Source organism: Hyaena hyaena, unplaced genomic scaffold (genome assembly GCF_003009895.1).
Source record: "Hyaena hyaena isolate Hyena2069 unplaced genomic scaffold, ASM300989v1 scaffold_708, whole genome shotgun sequence".
Taxonomy (NCBI): Eukaryota; Metazoa; Chordata; class Mammalia; order Carnivora; family Hyaenidae; genus Hyaena; species Hyaena hyaena.
In genome coordinates, this window is record NW_024081341.1 from 658,745 (window position 1) to 678,968 (window position 20,224).

Genomic DNA, 20,224 nt, shown 5'->3' on the forward strand with positions numbered 1-20,224 from the left:
ATGATCAATACAGGGGTGAATAAAATGCAGAGAGATAAAACCTCACTTCTGTGACAGTCCTCGCAAAATTTTATAACCTGGATCTAATCATGAAGAAACAATCAGACAAAGGCCAGCTGAGGGACAATTTAGAAAATAGCCCGCAATCTTCAGAAATATCCCAAAAGTCACAAATGTGTAGGAAAGATTGAGGAACTGTTCCAAACTTGAATGAGACCAAAATGAAACAAGTGATTCTCCACTGGATCCTCTAGATCCTCTAGACAATTGGAAAGACTTGAGCCTGAAGATTGTTAGTAGAAATCTATCAGTGTTAATTTCCTGATTTTATCAGTTACCTTGTGGTAAAGTGTTGGGGGGCGGGGGGAGGTGGCAGGCAGCAGGTCAACAGACTCTCTCAAATGGTTCAGAAAGAAAAATGCTCTGTTTTATTTTTACACCTTTCAGTAATTTTATGATTATTAAAAAAATTTTTTTCAGGGCTCCTGTATGGTTCAGTTGGTAGAGCATTTGAGCCCCACATTGGGTGTACAGATTACTTCATTTTTCTTTTTTTATCAAGAAAAAAAATCACATCTGTAACAAATTGCAAACTCATAATATGAGTGTGTGTGATAGGGCGGGGGGATATTATTTTAGAATTAATCTATTCAGGTCCAAATATGCAAAATGTCGTAAGTGAATGTGAGTTTGCTGTATCTTAAACTGATGGGGGAGGGGAGGGCGGGAAGACATGTCCCTTTCACATGTTAAAATAAAAGGAGGAAGTACAACTTGCACTACAACCACTAGAAACACCTGTATTCAGCTTTTTATTAAATACTTTTTGTAAAGCATTAATTAGGTCATAGTAAGTTAAACTCATTGTTTTCTTTTATACATGTTTTTGTAATGAAGTGTCCTGGTGAAAACTTTGCCAGATCAGCCCTTGTGATTTAGCAAGAAAACCTTAGAAAATCGAATCTTTGGGCCTACCTTGAACTAAAGCTTGTGTTTTGAGGCATGAACCCATCTGTGCTCACCAGTCAATGCCCATTCACATTCTCCCAGATACTGTATGTACTGGTTACATCTTCTTAAAGTCCTTGAAAGTAAGCTTCTAGGATTAGAGATCTTCTTTAGGTCCTTTTCATCCCAAAGTTTTATTTGGAGGTCAGAGGGAAAGATTAAAAAAAATTTTTTTTGTAAGTAGTACTGCTAGAGCCCAGCATCTAAAAAGTCCTCTTCCCTTCATGGTAAGATGCTGGCTGGCCAAGTCAACCTTGATCTCCAAAGTTTAGGAGCCTCTTCCTTCTCTGAAGTAGTGTCAGGCATAATAGGTTATTTTTCTTTTCTTTTCTTTTCCTTTCTTTTCTTTTCTCTTTTCTTTAATTTGAACTATGAAGCTTTGTGTCCATGGACTGGTCCTCATTTCACAGCCCTGAATCCAGGGCAACGTGCGACGGGAGGCTACCATGCTGCATTGCACTCAAAGTATATTTTTCTTGTGACAGTAATTATGCTCCTTCCCATAGGCTGCTCCACTGTGAGGGTGTGGCTGCCCTGAAATCAGTATTTTCTCCTGCAGAGAACATTACACAATGCTCTCTGGTATATGAGAGGGCTCTCCTTTCAATTTCGAACTCCGTTCGTCTTCCTTTTTCTTTGTTTTCGCTTCAGTGTACAACTGTGTGATGTAGTTTACGTATCTCTTAGAGTGGAAAGCTGAAAGAAAAACAGGCCAAAGATGAAAATTCGTTTTGAACAGCATCGCCCCCATTTGGTTGAGACACCTTGACTGCATGTGGTCTTTTTAGGTCCGTGTGTTAATGTCTTAAAAATCAGATCTGAAATTGACTGATGCCTCTCCTATAAACAGTCTAAATGCATTGTTGTAGTCTGATTTTTAAAAAGCCCTCTTACCTAAACAGTATACTAACAAACCCAATATATAGACATTTCTGCTATAAAAACCTGAAACAAAAAACCCACATTGCATTTAGTAAATTTTATACTGAAAGTAACAGGGCTTCTGGGAAATGTAGGTTTGAGGCAGACCACTGAGAGCCCCTTAACCATACACAGAGGCTGGAGATGGCTCCAGAGGATGCCTTTTAGGTGAGTAAAAACAGCGAGGTTGAAATGCTGGGTTTGAAGGAGCCAAGGGAAGGAGGATGGAAGTGGAGGTTGGAGCCCAGGAGAAAGTACTACCTCCCACCTTTGTGACAAGCCCCTGTGGATGGACCTTTCTGGGGGAGGGAGCTCTGAATGAAAGTACACAGTTTATACTTTCTTAAAGTTGAGACGCAAAGGCTTTCTGCTTGTTCAGCAGCTGAGCCCAGGGCTTTTCTTTTCCTGCTAAAAGTTACAATTCGACACCCATTCTTCTGGTTCCCCTCACTTAGGAAAGTTGGCATAGGACACAATCCAACTACCACATCATACCAACATCATCCTCCTACCTGCCAGTCGAGTAGACAGACACTGATGTTAGAGAAACACACACAATACAACAGACTGTCTGCACCTTGCACATGCCTCCCCCTCCCGCCCCCAGTTCTCAGTCTGCCCTCTTGTTCCCCTCTCCCAGCTAGTAAGTGATTCTTTCCACTTCACACCCTCCTGGGTCAAAGCAAAAAAAGGCAGAGGTGTTGTGAAAGACCAGCTTCCTACAAAAACCTCAATAAAACCAGTAGAAACTAGAGCAAAGCTCTTCTGCCTGTCTTACAACTCTTGGCAGGTGGAGCAAGTTAATTTGCATGGAGGAGACAAAATGGTTGGAAGGTATAAGATTCTTTACTGTAGGGCTGGTTGCTGTCTACTGGATTTTTGTTAAGAACACATGCACACGCACACGCATGCACACACACACACACACACACACAATCTCCTTTTAGACTCTTCCTTTCACTTTTGAAACACATTTTGCTTGAGAAACTGCAATGAAGTCCTCCAGAAGAAGACCCCAAACATTTCTGCTTGAATCAGTTAAGCCTTGTGTTCATTTATTCAATACAAATTTATCAAACAGTCCATTTGCATCAGGCCGCATGTTAGAATCTTAGGACATGCTGAGATAAACCCAGCTACTCACCACCTGGAGGACCATGGTAGCTAAATCAACAGACCAAAAATGACCAGATGGTGTGGGAAGCGCTGGATTGTTAAGGTGTATGTGAACTACCCTGCAGCACAAGAGGGACTTACACCCCAGGGGTGTGGCTGGGTCTGACAGTCAGGACTCAGAGATGGCTTCCCAAAGGAACTTAATGGTCACTACTTTTCAGTGTTTGAAGATGCACTTCTCTTCTACAAGATGATTTAGGTGACTTTCTAAAAATCAGACTTGGATTTTTACCCACCTCCTTAAAGACAACACATTAATGAAGCTCATTTTTCAAATCCTAGGTCATATAGTTGACTTACTTTGGCCATTTTTCTCTTGGGATGATGTTTCTTCATTATTTGACCTCGATTTGTAACTTTCTAGAGTGTGTTCTGAAATTTCATTTTCTGCAACAAAAGAAAACCATGTTATTCGTTTCTGGTGCCACAGACGTCACCTGTACGTAGAAATGTATGTTTGAAGAAGATGGTCTTTTTATCTACATGATAGTGGCCTTGCCATGTCCCCTCCCATATATCATGCCCTCATTCATTTAGAGAATTGTTTTCGTTCTTTGCTAGGATTCCTGCAGGCACTGTGCTAGGCAGTGTAAGAGATGCAGAGATCAAATGACCACAGATTAGAATCAAGCATTATCCTTTGAGATGGAACAATTCCAGGAGGCCTTAAAGAACTTGGGGTGGGAGTGGTGAAGCATTAACGGGAGAGTTTGCAACCATATGATGGCACATGCCTATTGCTCAGGTCCAGCTGAAAACCCAGACTTTGTCTCTAGGTCTAATTACAATGAATGTTGGTCCAGCTGAATATATAGAGAGAGTGACCTCAAACCAGGAGAAGTTGTACTTTTAAGAGGGTGAGAGCCATTCACCCTCTTGCCCTGGGATGTAATGAGTTCTCTGCTACTGGAGATGTTAGAGCCAAATGTAGCTAAATGAACACGAGCAAGCAACATCATAATGCAAATCACACATGTAATTTTATAAATTTATAGTGGCCATGCTGAAAAAGCAAAAAGAAGCAGGTAAAATTAATAATTATTAATAATTTATATTTACCTAGTAGATCTGATATATTATTATTAGACATATTTGTGTGCGTCGTGTGTGTTTTCTTTTTTTAAAACTGTTTTTTAATGTTTATTTATTTTTGAAAGGAAGAGAGATAGAGTGTGAGCAAGCAAGGGGTAGAGAGAGAGGGAGACATAGAATCCAAAGCAGGCTCCAGGCTCTGGGCTGTCAGCAGAGAGCTGGATGCAGAGCTCAAACTCACAAACTGCAAGATCATGACCTGAGCTGAAGTTGGATGCTTAAACCACTGAGCCACCCAGGTGCCTCTCTGTTGAGTTTTCTAAGTTGAGTATATATTTTACCCATCCAGCACATCTCAAAAGCAACTGGCAGCATTTCAAGTGCTCAATAACCATGTTGTGTCTATTCTGTTGGGTAACACAGGTCTAAATAATCACTCAGAATTAAAGAGGGGATTTCATCTTGGTACACATTTATAGAAGGAATTGAGTAGATAGTTATTCTGGATAACTTCTAAGGTCCCTTCCAGCCCCGGTATGTGTTGAATCTATGCATCTTAATAGGTATCTTCCATGCTAGCTGAATTATATATACAACAATAGTATAGTATTATATATGTATATATTTTATTCCATTGATAACTTTTAAATCAGAATGTTTAGGAAAAATTACTAACATATAATGCTTGAGGGAGGCTGACTGCATTATTAAAAAGTAAGAACACAACTGGGGCACCTGAGTGGCTCAGTCAGTTAAGCATCTGACTTCGGCTCAGGCCATGATCTCATGGTTCGTGGGTTCAAGGACTGCGTCAGGCTCTGTGCTGACAAGCTGGGAGCCTGGAGCTTACTTCAGATTCTGTGTCTCCCTCTCTCTCTCTGCCCCTCCCCCACTTGTGTGCGTGTGTGTCTACGCGCGTGCACGCTCTCTCTCTCTCTCTCAAATAAACAACACAAATAAGAACACAGCCAAAACAGTATATATTCAATCTCTGATTGACCATCCCTAGAAAATGAACTTGTGAGAAGGGACCTGGTGTTTCTTGTTGACAGAGGTATCCCCAGTACCTGGAACTGTGCCTGGCACATAATAGGTACTCAGTGAATGATTTTTGAAGGAATGAATGAGTTTTCCACTTGGTATCCTTTTGTGAACAGAAGCTTTTATAATGTAATGTCAATTCCTGGAGCTACTCTAATTTGTCTTGGTTATACACTCTTTGATTAGAGCCCCTGAAGATTCACATCCTGTGTTTACTACAAAACAAGGGCTGATTTGCATGACAACACTTACCAAACAGATTGTGAAGCATCTAACAGAAAAGCTTTAAGTTGGCAGAATTTCCTTTTGTCTAGCCAGTTGTTTCAGCATCTTGTACCCCCCCGCCCTGCGCCCCCCATCAGGTCCCCTGCCCCTCACCTTTTTTCCATACCACATGTGCTTTCCGAAGCTTCATTATGAAGAGCTGGACGATGATGAAGAGTATGAAGATGAGGAAGGACACAAGGGTGAGCAGCAGAATGCCATTTTTCCTCCTTATCACCCCCACATACTGAAGATTTGCTTCTATAAGGACAATGAAAGGAATCAGGCTCAAGGTTGGTTTGTTTTTGTCACTGAGGAATTTGCAGGATACTTCCCAAATGTCTATAGGCTGATAGGCAACTCAGATAAAAAGAGAACTTTACCCTGAAGGGAAAGCGATATTATTTATTCTCCAAAAACAAGCCAATAGGTATACAAACAAAGCAATTCTGTGAGGTGATTTGAAAAATGCTCATACGTTGCATAGATAGCGAAGCTGTGATTTTTCATTTCTAGAGAACACATGCAAGAATACTGACTTCAGTTATAGTCAGGGGATGTAGTGAGCTGTAAGGAATGATTTTTTTTTTTTTTAAGCAAAGTGTAGTTAAGCAGCAAGAGAGGCTCTTAAAGAGTTTGAAAAGCTATGCAAATAAAATGAAAATTCATGAATGTTGGCTTGGGTAACAGTGGTCCTCCAGGAAGGCATTCAGAAATAAATGAGGTGAGGTCTTTAAGATCTTTTTAAACCTCACCTTCTGATTCTGTGGGCTCTAGTTTTGCCCAAATGTCCTGCCCCTTCCTAACCAACAAGCAATTAGGGAGCATTGGCTAGGTGTAGAGCTGCTTGGAGCTCATTAGACACAATCTTTGTGCTTTAGGGCATAGTTCTCTCTCTATAGAAACAAATTAATAAAACAGAAGTCAGATATCTATCCCCAATTCTGGGTCCATGTGTGTTAACATCGTAAGGGGTTCAGGAATTCAGAGACAGAGTGGTCCTTGAGTTGGTCAGGAAAGTTGTCAGAGAAGACTTTGGCGTTGAAGGAAGGGTAAGGAGAGGGAAGATGAGCCCTTTCCTTTCTTCAGGGGCCATTCAGGTCAGTGAGGGCAGGGCAATCAAAATGGGATGATGTTTTCAGAGAAAAATGTGTGTTCTTATCGGGACTTTAGAGTCAGGCCTGCAGAGGGGAATGGTGGAGTGCGCGTTATGGGAGGTATGAGGCTCCTCTTCGCATCATAGACAGTGGAGCCGGGGGGCCTTCCAAACACAGGTGTGAAGAATGCAGAGGGGTGTTTTGATAATAGAGTCCTAAAAAGGACCACAGCTCCAGTGAGTTACAGGACTTTGTGCAGGAGATGAGGAGAGTCTGGACCAGGGAGGTGACAGTGATAGGAGAAAAAATTCTGGAAGGGAAGACTCAGAAGTTCTTGGAGACGGACTGATTTTATATGTGTTTGTGTGTGTCCACAACCCAGGAGTCAAGGATGACACCAAAGTTTGGGGCTTGTGTGATGGTCTGGACAAGATGATTTTATGGGAAAAGACGGTGTTCAGTTTTTAGTGATGTTGAGTTTCAGGAGATGGGAGAAAATCTATCAACAGATACATAGGAGATGAAATGAAATAGGGATTCATTCTCAAGAGAATGTTCTGGAAAGATAGGGAAATCTTCTGCCTAGTGCCAATAGGAACAATTTTGGGGATGGATAAACCCTTTAAGGATTAAGGGAAGAATCAAGGATGGAGAAGTAAAGTCAGAACTATATCCACATATAAGAAGCCAGAGGAGGAAAGGAAGTTAGCTAATGGACACAGAGAAAGACAGATTAGCAAAGAGTGACAGGACCAGGCAGAGTATGTTGAGGAAACCAGGGAGGCACTAAGTCAAGGAACAAGGGAGTGATTAACAAATAAAAAGATTAAGAAAAATAGGGACAGAAAAAGGCCATTGGATTTATTGGCTCAGAGGTTAAAATATCAAGTGTTTATCCTAAATGCTGTGGGGGGACACTTACCAGTGGTCAAGTCAGGATCTTGAGTGGTTTGGTCTTTCTCTTCCTTGTCAATCTCTGTGGTATTAGAACCTTCCACCACTGCAACTAAGTCGAAAGAAATTAAGACATGATATATACATATGACTATGATTATATATGGATACATATCTACATATATATACATAGTAACCCCCAAACAGCAAAGCATCTTTGAGAACAAAATTAAGTGGTCCAACTTAAAAACCAAGCCAAACAACCAACCAAACAAACAAAAACCAAGACCGTATCTAACTACTGACTTCTTCCAATAATAGTTGCAAAGGGCCAGGCTCATGTTGCCTTATTTTTTTAAAGATCAATGTTTCCTGAATGCTAAGTGTGCGCTAAGCTGGAATCGGAGCATCTGGTCTGTTTCTCACTGCAGCTCTGAACAGAGGCTCAGAGAAGTTAAGGAAATTGTCTCAAGTCATGCAGCAAAGAAGTGACAGAAATTCAGAATGCAATCCTGAATTTCAGAATGCAAAATTTAAATCATTATTGTATACTTCCCTCCCGAACCAGGCTTGTTAGTAAGCAGGACTTTAGAAAGGTACAAGATAACAAGAGAACACCGATGGATGACATCCCAAGCTTTAAGGAAAGACAACCTAACAGCCTGAAAAGCAATGATTTTTATGTTGAATAGGCTCCCTTGTCGTTCAAACCCATGCTGGCCTCTCCCGCTTAGAAGCGGGATGTGATGTTTTTGCTAGGTGAGAGAAGTCAAAAGATACAGGATCCCTTTTTCTGATTTTGTTGCTCACCCTCCGTATTCCCGCCTCTCCGCCTTTGCCGCCCCCGCCCCCACTCCACCCCCGCACCTAGCCTCTTGCTTTTTTAGCCCACAGTACAGCGCCACTGTGTGGATCCCACGGGGAATGAAACTACCCATTCTACTGAAAATGGGTATTATTAACCGTAATATGATCATAGGAATTGAAAGCTGAAAGGAAGTTTAGAAACCATATTAAATCTTACGTTATATCTGAAAAAGCAGAGCAGAAAATTGAGTTGTTTAGTAGCGCTGTAAGCCAATTGAAAGACAAATTGATTCTAAACACGTTTAAAAATATTGGATTATGAAAGCAAGTGGTGTGACTATTCCACTTCAGGTTATTTTCAATTCTCATTGTCCTTTGCAAACCTGTATGGCACATATTGTTTTTATCGGTGTTTGAAACCCCCCACACATTGGCTTTTTAAATATTATTCCAGATAAAATTCTTTAAAAATTCAACCTGATACTCAGAATGATGAACATACATGATAATGACATGAAAGCACTTATCCCACCAAATGAAATTATTCAAGGCACAGTATTTGAAACAGGAAGAGGATATATAGGAATTTATTCCCTTTCTGGATGAAACTGTCTTGCTCAAAACACCATAACAAATGAATGTATTCGTACATGTATTTATTCATTCATACTGCATTTTCTGAGTACCTGCTAGTGCCAGATATTATGCACCAGGTAAAATACAAAGATAAATATATGATCATTGCCCAGAGTTAACCATCCAGTAGGTTCACTGCCTAAAAAATTGGAATTATAATCCAGGCTTTTAAACTTCTGCATTTATAGTTCAACCCTGTCATCAAAAATGATCTAAGTTCTTGACAACCAAGTAACTGAGGTGTTTTCAAAGTTGATTTTGTTTGTCAGGGACCAGAGACAGCAAATCTCCAGATCCTGCTTCTTTGCCCTTTGCTGCAAACCTAGTCTTTATTTTGTGTTTGGTGCCTTCTGGATGAGAAAACAAAGGAAGGAGTCTCTCCGTAAATGAATTCAACCTTGCCCTTTACTGTAGAGGAAATTCACATGTCACTAGCGTGTATGTGTGTGTGTGTGTGTGTGTGTGTGTATCAAGGAGCATGGCACTGAACTTACAAGGCATTCATGACCCTGAAGCCCATCCCGCTAAGAGGACACTCCACCGCAAAGCTGGAGCTGGTGGAAGGGGTCCTGATAGTCTTACTAAAAATTGAAAAAAAAAAATCTTAAAATTGAGAATTGGAAAAGTGACCTTCCCAAGGAGGCATAATTTTTTTTCCCCTTAAGTCTTAATGGGTTACACTTACCAGTGCTAGTGGGCTGCTGAGGGACTGCAGAGGATGGAGAGCTTTTCTCCGGGGCGTCTGAAGCAGTCTCTGGATCAGTAACTAGAAAAGGGGAAAAACAGAATTCTGCAACTACGGAGAGCAGTTTTACCCACATTGCGCTCAGTACAGTAGGTTGGAGAATGTGTTTGGCTGCTACCTGCCCATGGAGGTTTTGCAGAAACCTCAGCACTATGTATTCTGCAGCTCTTGCTCTGGTTTTTGAATCTGTACCCTGCTGGCTGCCCATCTGCTCGGCTGCCTGACTTAGAAGGACAGCATGCTGGGCTTGGAGTAGTGTGTTTGGCAATAGTAGGCTAAGGGCATTCACTGCCTTTCTCTTTGTCCATCTACCTACCTGTCCCTCTGTCTGTCTACCCATTCACATATCTTCCTCCTTATTTATTACTTAGGTGGCCTGGGAGTCAGTCACGGATTGGGTTGAATTCCAGCGTTGTTGACTTGCTTGTGCTGCGTGAGTTTGAGCAAGGTGCCTAATCTCTTGAATGTTCAGTTTTTTCTTAGCTGTAAAATGGAAACACTAAGCATTTACCTTTGGAGGTTTATGTGTGTGTGTGAGAGAGAGAGACAGACAGAGAGAGAATTAATGAGTTCATTCATAACAGCGTGCTCAGCCAACGCTTTGCTATTTATTAAGCATAATGCTTACTATATAATATAAAACAATGTTTAGGGATGTTTCCAGACATTCAGCTAAGCACAGATTTGACCAGCGAACAGTCCTGCAACTGGAGAGTGTATAGGAAAGGTGACTGAAATTTTATAAATATTGATATGTGACAGGTAGGTAATGTCTTTATGGGATCTGTCCGTGCTTCTCAGCTTTTTATTCAATCAGAGAATTTTGCATGGATCTGAACATTTCTTTTCTTAATCAAACCTTAAAACATCTTGGAAACTATGAAAATGCCAGAGTTGCATGCAAGAGCTCTGAGGAAAGGAAGAACTGCCACTAAGGAAACGACAGAGAAATAGCAATTTATACTGTAAGGCTAAAATGAACTCTATGACCCCAAAGATGCCAGAGAAAATTGAAAAGAGAGCTACTGACACTGAAAGGAGAGAAAAAGCTTGAAAGCTAGTAGGATAGGAATACTGGAGGCAAATTACCAGAAGAGCATATGGGAAATATTGGGGACGCATAGAAAAATTATCAATAACGATCAAGGTCTTCTGGAATAATGCATATGGTATTACATGAATTCAGATAAATATATATATTTATATAAAACAGGAGATACACACACACAGGAGTTTGTACTTCCTTTGAGTTAGTCTCCCAATCAACAAGCTAGTGAACAGATTCAATTAGACTGAATGTAATTTTGATTAAATGGGTACTGGTATATTATGATTTCTCTCCCTAGTTGATTAGACTATTATAGACTTGTGCTATCCCATACAGCATACATGAGCTACACTATTTAAGTTTAAATTAATAAAAATTAATATTAAAAATTTAGTTAGTTGCACCAGCCACATTTCCGTTTTGAAAAACCCATAGCCACCACTGTGGGCTTGAGAACTTCCAAATGCGAAGACTTCGATGAAATCAGTGATGGTATTAATGAATGGGGTTTTGATACTGAAATGCATCAACATTTGAAAATCCCGTATAAATCAATAACTGATATTTTCCAAATGACCAAGGCATGATGCTACAAAATTGTGCCTGGATAAAAGATTTATCCAAAGTGCAAATTTGTTCAAAGAATTTTAATGTAACGAGCTTGAAAAGTTCATTGATGTGTTTCTAGAGTCCATATAGTAATTAACCTTTATGAAGTCACCTCTTGTTGAGTTTTAGTATAGTATCAAAGAAGAATATCCACAATTATCGGAAAACATAGTCTATTAATATCATCTTCCCTTCCCAACTACATATTTGTGTGAGGCTGTATTTTTGTATATATTTCAAGCAAAACAACATATTGCAAGAGAATGAATGCTGAAATTATGAGAACCTAATTGTTTTCTATTAAACCAGATGCCAGAGAGGCTTTTCAAAATGAAAAATAATGCCATTTTCCTCGCTAACAATTTGGTGTTGCAAAATATGGTAATTTTTTTATACAAGTATGTCATTTCTGTGTATATGTAGTGGATTATTATTTTTTAAATAAGTGGACATTTAAAATTTTTAATTTCTAATGCGTAAATATTGACAGATAACAATTCACAGTAAGTAAAAATTCTTTGGGGTCCTCAAATATTTGTAGGAGTATAGAGGGTGCCCAAAATCAAGATGTTTGAGAACTGTTGCTCAAGTTTTTTTTTTAATCCCACCTCCAGATAAGTCATAGGAAATTCAGATTCCTCACAGGGAATACTAAAAAAATGAAGTAAATCATTTTGAAGATGGTCTGTCTACCCTTGTTCTGTTTTCCTTCTCCAAGCATTGCAATGTGGGTTTTTCATGTGAGCCCCTGACTCGCGCACGTGTTAGACTCCTTGGTCCATGTTTCAAGCAATGGGGGTTTTTCAATGGAAGACACTACTCTTTCCAGGACCTGCCCCCTCTCCAGATATGGTGCTTGCCTGATCCTCATTTTCCCAGGTCCTACCATGCAGTGTGGGAATGTAAGGGGTCAAAATCCTTACTTGTAAATTTATTTTATTTTATCTTATTTTATTAACATATTTTTAATGTTTATTCACTTTTGAGAGAGAGAGACAGAGACAGAGTAAAAGCAGGGAAAGGGAAGAGAGAGAGAGAGAGAGAGGGAGAGAGAGAGATACAGAATCCATAGCAGACTCCAGGCTCTGAGCTGACAGCATGGAGCCTGATGCAGGACTCCAACTCACAGATCTCACAATCATGACCTGAGCTGAAGTCGGAGGCTTGACTGACTGAGCCACCCAGATGCTCCCTTGTAAATGTGTTTTAAAGCATCCTCAGCTAATCAACCTTTTAAACCTCATTGGATGAAGAAAATGTTTGTAATATCTGTATGTTCATGTAGAAGCTTGCCAAAGGGGAAAAAGTCATAAACACATGGAAGTCCCCAACAGCGGATACTGGTGTTACTCTTTGAATACTTGATGGAGATTTGGCAGTTGGTGCTAAATAATTGATAGAGCACAAATAAAAGTCAAGCCTTATCCCGTTATTATTAGAAGCATTTATGATTATGATTTTGAGTCGTATAGAACTATGGCCAGTAATGGAGGAGAAACTGTGATTTTCCCCTTGAGCAATTTTTTGCAGGTGGCCCCGAACCATAGCTGAAAAGTCAACATAGATTTTTGTCGACATTGTTGGTTCTCTTATTTAGGAATCCGAAGGACTTGCAGAAGCATCCCCCGTGCATGCGCTGTGCTCCACTGACAGCAGAGGCTGGAGGGGGGAGGAGTCATGAGGAGGTAGGAATGTTTGCGTCAATTTACAGTACCCTACCCTGTCTGCAGGGGCTCAAGAGTTGCTACTTTTGGTTTGATGAGAAAGTGACTGGTGGAAAGCATGTGGTGGTGACAGGGGACCTGTTAGCCACAGCAGCAGCCCCCACGGGGCGGTGAGGCAATTTTCCCATGATGGTGTTCCCCTTCACCTTTCATCAGCAGTCATTTCCTAAGGAGCTTTTTCAGCAAGTGTGTCCTCATCCAACAGCTTCCTCCTTCACTAGTGTGAGTGAATCCTTGTACTTCAGAAATTCTTTTGACACGGAGAGGTACCTTATCAAATAATGAAGGTCTGAATCTTGTGATTCATACTACTTCTTACTAGATACTTCTTGATTCAAAAAGTTTTCTAGAGTTTTGAAATCACTATTATTTTTTTGCATTTGATGAAGGAATCAGAGGACGCATTCTTGAAAAATAGAGGCAACTCCTCATTTCCTATGTGATGTTTTATTTTTTATTATTTGTTCTGCTCAGAATATTAACATGATTGAACTAAAATCTGCAGAACAGTTATAACAAAATAAATCTAAAGAGTAATCATGACTCAGTTTGACTGTGTGAGTATCTTATATTAGCATAAAATGATATGGACAAGTTTAGAATTATTTCAATGAATATGATCTCCTTTTGGGTATGCTTCAATTGACCTCTCCCAAATCATGAGTGCAATAAAAGAATTTAAGGCCAAGTTATGTCAGCTGTTCTCATCAAAAAGCAAGCATGATGCCATTTGCATATGGTGCCCTGCTAAGCTTTCTATACAACTGGGTTCTGACTGTTGGAAGAATTGCATTCTGATGCCCAACTGGAGAAATTTCAGTCATTAAAGGAATTTGCTCTTAAGAAGACCTTTGTTGACTGTGATCTCACTCTGAAGGACTTTTCCCATTGCATTTAATTTTGTTCAATAGTGTAATATTAAGGTAAATTAAAAATGATGAAAAACAATCATTCATCCCTCTTACCCAAATCTTCAAATCGGAAGGGTGCTACCAGTTTTCTCCCTTGTAGACCTGTATGTCGGATGATGCAGTCCGCCGTTGAGTTTTTGCTGTATGTGTGGACTCTGAGGGTGCTGCTGCTATTACATTTCTTCCCATCAGTTTCAAATTCATGGTGGGTTTCACCTATGGAGCAAATTAAAGAGCTGTTTGAAGCTGTGGCTACTTAATACCGTTGAGTGGGTTTGGGTCTCTCAGAGACCAATGGCCTTGACCTCTTGGCAAACTTGTTAGACTTCTAATCTCATTCTGACTTCAGCCAACTCCCTTGTACATGCATGGCCCTAGTCCCCTAGTCCAGAGGGAAGCAGGTGAATAACAATGGATAGGTTTCTATAAACCCATCACTACTGTGGGAAAAAAAATTCAAAGCTTATCTGGTTACAACAAGGGTAGTCTGATACTGTCAGACACAAAGAGCCAAGACTTTACTGGGTTGAATGAATAAGGCAAGTTAACAGAGATGTCTCAGAATGATGTAGAATTGGCATTGGACTGAATCTCTCTCTGATTATGTAAAATCTAATGTGACCTGTGTTACAAAGGAAACAAACTATAAATAGTTACCAAGTGTGACAATTAGTTATCCTGCTAATAGTCAATTGAGCCCTACTTCCATCTAATCAAAGTTTAGATTCTTTGGTGCAATATAATATTTTTATCTGTCATTGATGGTGTAACGTGGTACCGCACTTCATAAGGAGGATCTTAACCTGTTCTAATATAGAAGCATTATGGTAAATGTATTTTCAATTTTATGTCTGCTGAATAATTCATTCTGAGGTGATAGCTATATTGTACCTGTTTTATTAAATTTTGTTGAATTTTAAGAAGCCATAATGAATACTCCATTTTAGGTTTCTACTGTGTCTTAAGCATAAGAGATAATCCTATTATTTGTGATAGATTTTCAAGATGAAGGCATAATATCAATTGGTTATAAAGATAATTTGGAGAAGAACCGGTGCATTAGTGAATGGTATTTTCAGGCACCTGATGCCACCAGAGGGTGCCAGAGGATTTAAAACATCCTTGGAAATTTAAGTAGGAAGGAAAACAAAGGAAGAAAGGACCATCTCCGTACTTACCGTAAAGCTCTATGTCGTTCCCTAATATCCAGGTTATCTGTGGAGGGGGCTTACTTCTCACGGTGGAACATTTAAGTGTAACATGCTTTTTTCCGTTTTGCATTCTGGTAACCGAAGCTTCCACAATTGGCATGGAAGGAGTTGCTGGAAGAAAATTGTTTTTTCTATGCTTAATTAGCTGGTCTACATGATGGATGTAGTAAAGCACAAAGTCTGATCATCTGTAGGGATGATTGTAGCATATGGTCTAAATAATGGGCTTTTTTCCCCCCTTGACATTTTCTAGAATCCAGTTAAAGGGGTTTTATGTACTTGTAAAGCTGTCTTGGTTGTAGTCAGATTGTTTGTTATCCAATGTGGGATTAGTCCCTGGAAATCCCCAATGTTACAGCAGTAATTTTTGAATTTGACATATGACTGTATTTAATTAGTAGAACGCTAGGTGAGGAGTACAGACCTGGATTCTAGTTTCATCTGTCCCCAACTATTGTAAGAACTAGTGTATGTCTCTCAACCTCTTGGTGTATCAGTTCCCTTGTCCATGACATGAAGGAGTTTATGTTGGCTTATGGCTGTTTCAGTTCTAAACTTTCATGAGCGTATGATTCATGCCAACCTAAGTTAGTTCTGTCCCCTCCTTACAGCAAAAGATGCATTTCTTTTATAAAGAAATTTGTCCTTTTTCTTCCTATTCCTGTCTTGGAAATGGAGTTCACCTTTGAACAATGTGGGCCTGAGGGGCACTAACACCTCCCTCAACCACTGCACAGTAAAAACTTGCTGCATAACTTTTGACTCCCCCCAACCTTACCTAACGGCCTAGCCTTACTGATAGCCTGAACAATTGATTAGCACATTTTTGTATGGTCTATGTATTTTATACTGTGTTCTTACAATAAAATAAGCTAGAGAAAAGACAACATTATTAAGAAAATCATTTATAGGACTGTACTGTATTTACTGACAAAAATTCACATGTAAGTAGATGGGCACAGTTCAAACCTGTGTGGTTCAAGGGTCAAGTGTACTTTTTAGCTTGGCTAACTTCCTCCCCTTTCCCATTCTACTTCACACTTTGGTCCAGAACCCTACTCTTTCACATTTGTTTGCTGGTTTATCTGCCATTGAGACATTGTAAAGTCAGCTCCAAGTATGCTGGCAGTACAAGTATGGAGAAAATGAGCTATTTGAGGAGCTAAGAGTCTGGTGGTAGACTCAGCCCCTAAACTGTTAGTTGAAAGATCATGTGTTAAGTGCAGCAACAGAGGTACGTGTAGATTGTTCTATGACCCAAGAAGGGCACACAAGCAAGCAGCATGAGCCAGAGTGCTGGGAGGGGTGGCCAGTAAGGTGGGCTGAGTCACATTGGTTCTTAAAACCCCTAGGGAGCCATTCCTTCCCAGATGCTTCATTACCACGCAGGCATCACGTTCTATTCATTCAACAGAAGAAGCCTAAGAAATTCATTTGTGTGATATGTGGAATTATGCCACTTAGAGATCAACAGAAAGCCGTGTTTAGAATGGATCTGTTCCATCACAAAAATCGGAAAAGTAACAGCAGTAAGACTCCCACTGAACCCAGCTGACCGTCCACAGAACTGAGCAAGTCTCAGGCAGTCTCGACACTGTTAATTCCTATCCTTGTCTCCCCACCCACCTCCCACTGGAAGAGAAGAACTGGTTTGGACAGAGGATGTGAGCCAGTTGCCCAGTGCAGTTACATCTGAATTCATTCCGTCTTAGGCTATGCAGTAGTTAAGGTTCTACTTTTTTTTTTTTTTTTTTGAACATACTTGTTTTGCCTGTCTAAACTAGTGTGCCAACTCCTTGTGGGCACGGATCCTGTCTAATCCCTCTTTGATTCCCAGGAGCTTAGTATAGTGCCTGGCACATGGTTGGGACTCATCAAATATTAATTCTCCTTCCTTTTAATTTCCCCAGAGAGGAAACTTAGTTGATGCCAAAGACACATTTCACAAAGTCACATTTTAATCTAGGGCTTGCCAGTCAAAAACGTTCCTTTCTGTTTCCTTCCAACAAAGGATGGCAGAGGCCCCCTAAGAAATGCCTTGCTATAGGTGCTATTTCTAACTCAGATGTTAAGCGTAAGAATGATGTGTCCTGTTCGGACGACTGTCACTCCCATGCTGGGTTTGCTGGCTGTCAGCCACCTACCTAGCACGATCACTTTTACTTCCTTTGTTCTCACGTTGCTGCTGTAACGTAAACACTTGTACACGCCTTCATCTTGCTGGCTGACATTAAGCACGTGGATGGAGAGCTGATGGGCGGAGTGATGTAGCAGCTGGTATTTGGGATTTTTTAAAGCTGGACAAGAGGGAAAAAGAGCTGTTAGGAAGCAAACTAGCAGATGAATACAGACTCTCGGTGCATTGATTCTTCACAGGAATGGCTTTTGAATTTCACACATGGACGGAAAAATGTCGCATCTTTGACTGAGCTGCCTTCCAAATTCTGGTGTTACCAGCTGGATGCTTCTCAATAGCTCCACGTTAGTTTAGGAAACAAAATATTTTGATACCGGGATCTGTGATATAAACCATTGGCTTTATTTGCACCTGTGGGAAATTAACCCTAAGCTGGTGAAGTGTTCAGGCTGTAGGAGGATTACATACCCCCCTCTTTTTTTACATTATGAAAAATGCCCCATTAGATTTACCTCTTTGAATTTTGTTTTAAACGTTTATTCATTTTCGAGAGACAGAGAGAGACAGAGCATGGGCAAGGGAGGGGCAGAGAGAGAGGGAGACACAGAATTCAAAGCAGGCTCCAGGCTCTACACTGTCACCACAGAGCCCGACACGGGGGCTCAAACTCACAAACCATGATATCATGATCTGAGCCAAAGTCAGACGCTTAACGGACTGAGGCACCCAGGTGCCCTTAGATTTACCTCTTTGAAATCTGATTGAATTGAGGCTGTCTTGTCACAAAGGATCAACGCATGGCTGTTCATTATTCCAGTTGAATGCTTTTTATTTTTTTTAAGGGTCTTATTTTTAAGTAATCTCTACACACAACATGGGGCTTGAACTCATAACCTGGGATATAGAGTTGCATGTTCTACTGACTGAGCCATCCAGATGCCCCCTTTTCTTTTTATTTTTTAGAAATTTATTATTATTTGAAGTTTCCTAAAGATTTTAGCAAGTGGTTTTTGTTTTTATTTTTGTTTTGTTTTGTTTGATTCTATATTGACCTGGGATGTCTGTCTCAGACCATAGGTCCTTTAGCAAATCAGAAGCTCCTGAAATGAGTGGTTTTGTCTTCCTTCCTTCCTTCCCTATCTTCCCTTCCTTCCATTCTTTCCTTCCTTCCTCTCTTTTCCTCCCCTTACTCCCCCCACCTCCACTATTGTAGATCTGTAACATGAACAAACCTAAAATAGTTGTACTTTGACTGGCTGCCCAAGGAAGGTTGTCTCTCATCTGAAATAATGGTCATGTGTCCTGGGACACTGGTGCGACCTGGGATAGAACCCCTGTATTCTCAGCCTCAGCACTATTGATTTTTGAGTCCATAATTCTTTGTTGTGAGGGCCTCCTGTACATTATATGATGTTTAGCAGCAATGCAGGCCATTCTACTCACTAGATGCCAAAGCCCCTGCCTTTCCCCAATTACAACAACCTGAACTGTCTCCAGACATTGCCATATGTCCCCTAGAAGGCAAGAATGACCCTCAGTTGAGCATCACTGAGTTCAGTCAAGGTACTCTGCTGCAGAAATTTGAGAGTGCCCATCTTCTCCCGGTTTACCAAAAACCAAACCAAAACAAGAGAAAGCATGATTTAACAGGAATTATCTCTACTTGAAGTTTTTTCTCAAAACTTTTAACAACTAATATCTACTTTATTGGAATCTAGTATTGGTTGTTGATTTAGCTTGAAATATGTGGTTATTTTACATTGAACATAAAAATATTTAATTTTTTTAATGTTTAATTTTGAGAGAGAGAGAGAACGAGCAAGTGAGTGTGAGCAGGGAAGGGTCAGAGAGGGAGACATAGAATCCGAAGCAGGCTTCAGGCTCTGAGCTGTCAACACAGAGCCCGACGTGGGGCTCGAACTCATGAACTGTGAGATCATGACCTGAGCTGAAGTCCAACACTTAACTGAGCCACTCAGATGCCCCAAACACAGCAATATTTAAAAATATTTCATAGCATATTAAGTTTTTTAGAGGCTCTGCTTCTACAAGGCAGAATGAAATGTACTGTTTTGGAAACTTTTCCAAGTATTTGGCAGTTAAGAGTATTAAATGGAGGGGCGCCTGGGTGGCTTAGTCGGTTAAGAGTCCGACTATCGCTTAGGTCATGATCTCGCGGTTCGTGGGTTCGAGCCCCGTGTCGGGCTCTGTGCTGACTGCAAGCTCAGAGCCTGGAGCCTGTTTCAGAGTCTGTGTCTCCCTCTCTCTCTGACCCTCCCCTGCTCATGCTGTCTCTCTCTCTCTCCTAGAAATAAATAAAAATATTAAAAAAAAAGAATATTAAATGGAGATATACAATGTTCTCATTTTGAAAGGGAGGGTTTAGTAAAATCCTGCCCCAAAAGATGAACTAAATAGGTGTTTAAGAATCCCTTTCCTTGGGGTACCCGAGTGGCTCAGTTTGTGAAGCATCTGACTCTTGATTTCAGCTCAGGTTATAATCTCATGGTTCGTGAGTTTGAGCCCTGTGTTGGGCTTTGCGCTGACAGTGCAGAGCCTGCTTGGGATTCTCTCTCTCTCCCTCTCTCTCTGCTCCTCCCCTGCTTGCTGGTACTCTTGCTTTCTCTCACTCAAAATGAATAAATAAACAACAACAAAAAAAATCCCTTTCCTTAAGAAAGAAAACCATTGTGACTATGTGAGGTGATGGATGTTAACTAGACCTACTGTGGCGATTACTCTGAAATATCCACATAACACTAGATCATTGTACACATTAAACTAATGTGATGTGACATGTCCATTATATCTCAATAAAACTGGGGCGGGGTGGGTGAGAATCCCCTTCCATCTCAGGCATCTGGGCTCAATGTGTGCTTGTGAAAAAGAGGAATTACTGTCCTTTCCAAAGAAGCATGTCCTGTAAGTTGCTCAGCCATCTTGCGTTTGTGCTAAGGCTAACG

The 20,224-nt window shown here is 40.5% G+C and overlaps 1 protein-coding gene across 1 annotated transcript in view; it reads right to left on the bottom strand.

Annotated features, from left to right (window-relative positions):
* Positions 1 to 1,328: 1,328 nt before the first annotated feature.
* CRTAM (cytotoxic and regulatory T cell molecule) overlaps positions 1,329 to 20,224 on the bottom strand; it is a 43,141-nt gene continuing 24,245 nt past the window's right edge. The window contains exons 4-11 of the mRNA XM_039217698.1: positions 17,269 to 17,421; positions 15,092 to 15,235; positions 13,968 to 14,129; positions 9,562 to 9,642; positions 7,462 to 7,545; positions 5,557 to 5,703; positions 3,406 to 3,492; positions 1,329 to 1,704 (exon numbers count right to left, since the gene is read on the bottom strand). Of these exons, the coding sequence (XP_039073629.1) occupies positions 1,574 to 1,704; positions 3,406 to 3,492; positions 5,557 to 5,703; positions 7,462 to 7,545; positions 9,562 to 9,642; positions 13,968 to 14,129; positions 15,092 to 15,235; positions 17,269 to 17,421 (989 nt within the window). The 3' untranslated portion in view covers positions 1,329 to 1,573. The remainder of the gene's footprint in view (positions 1,705 to 3,405; positions 3,493 to 5,556; positions 5,704 to 7,461; positions 7,546 to 9,561; positions 9,643 to 13,967; positions 14,130 to 15,091; positions 15,236 to 17,268; positions 17,422 to 20,224) is intronic.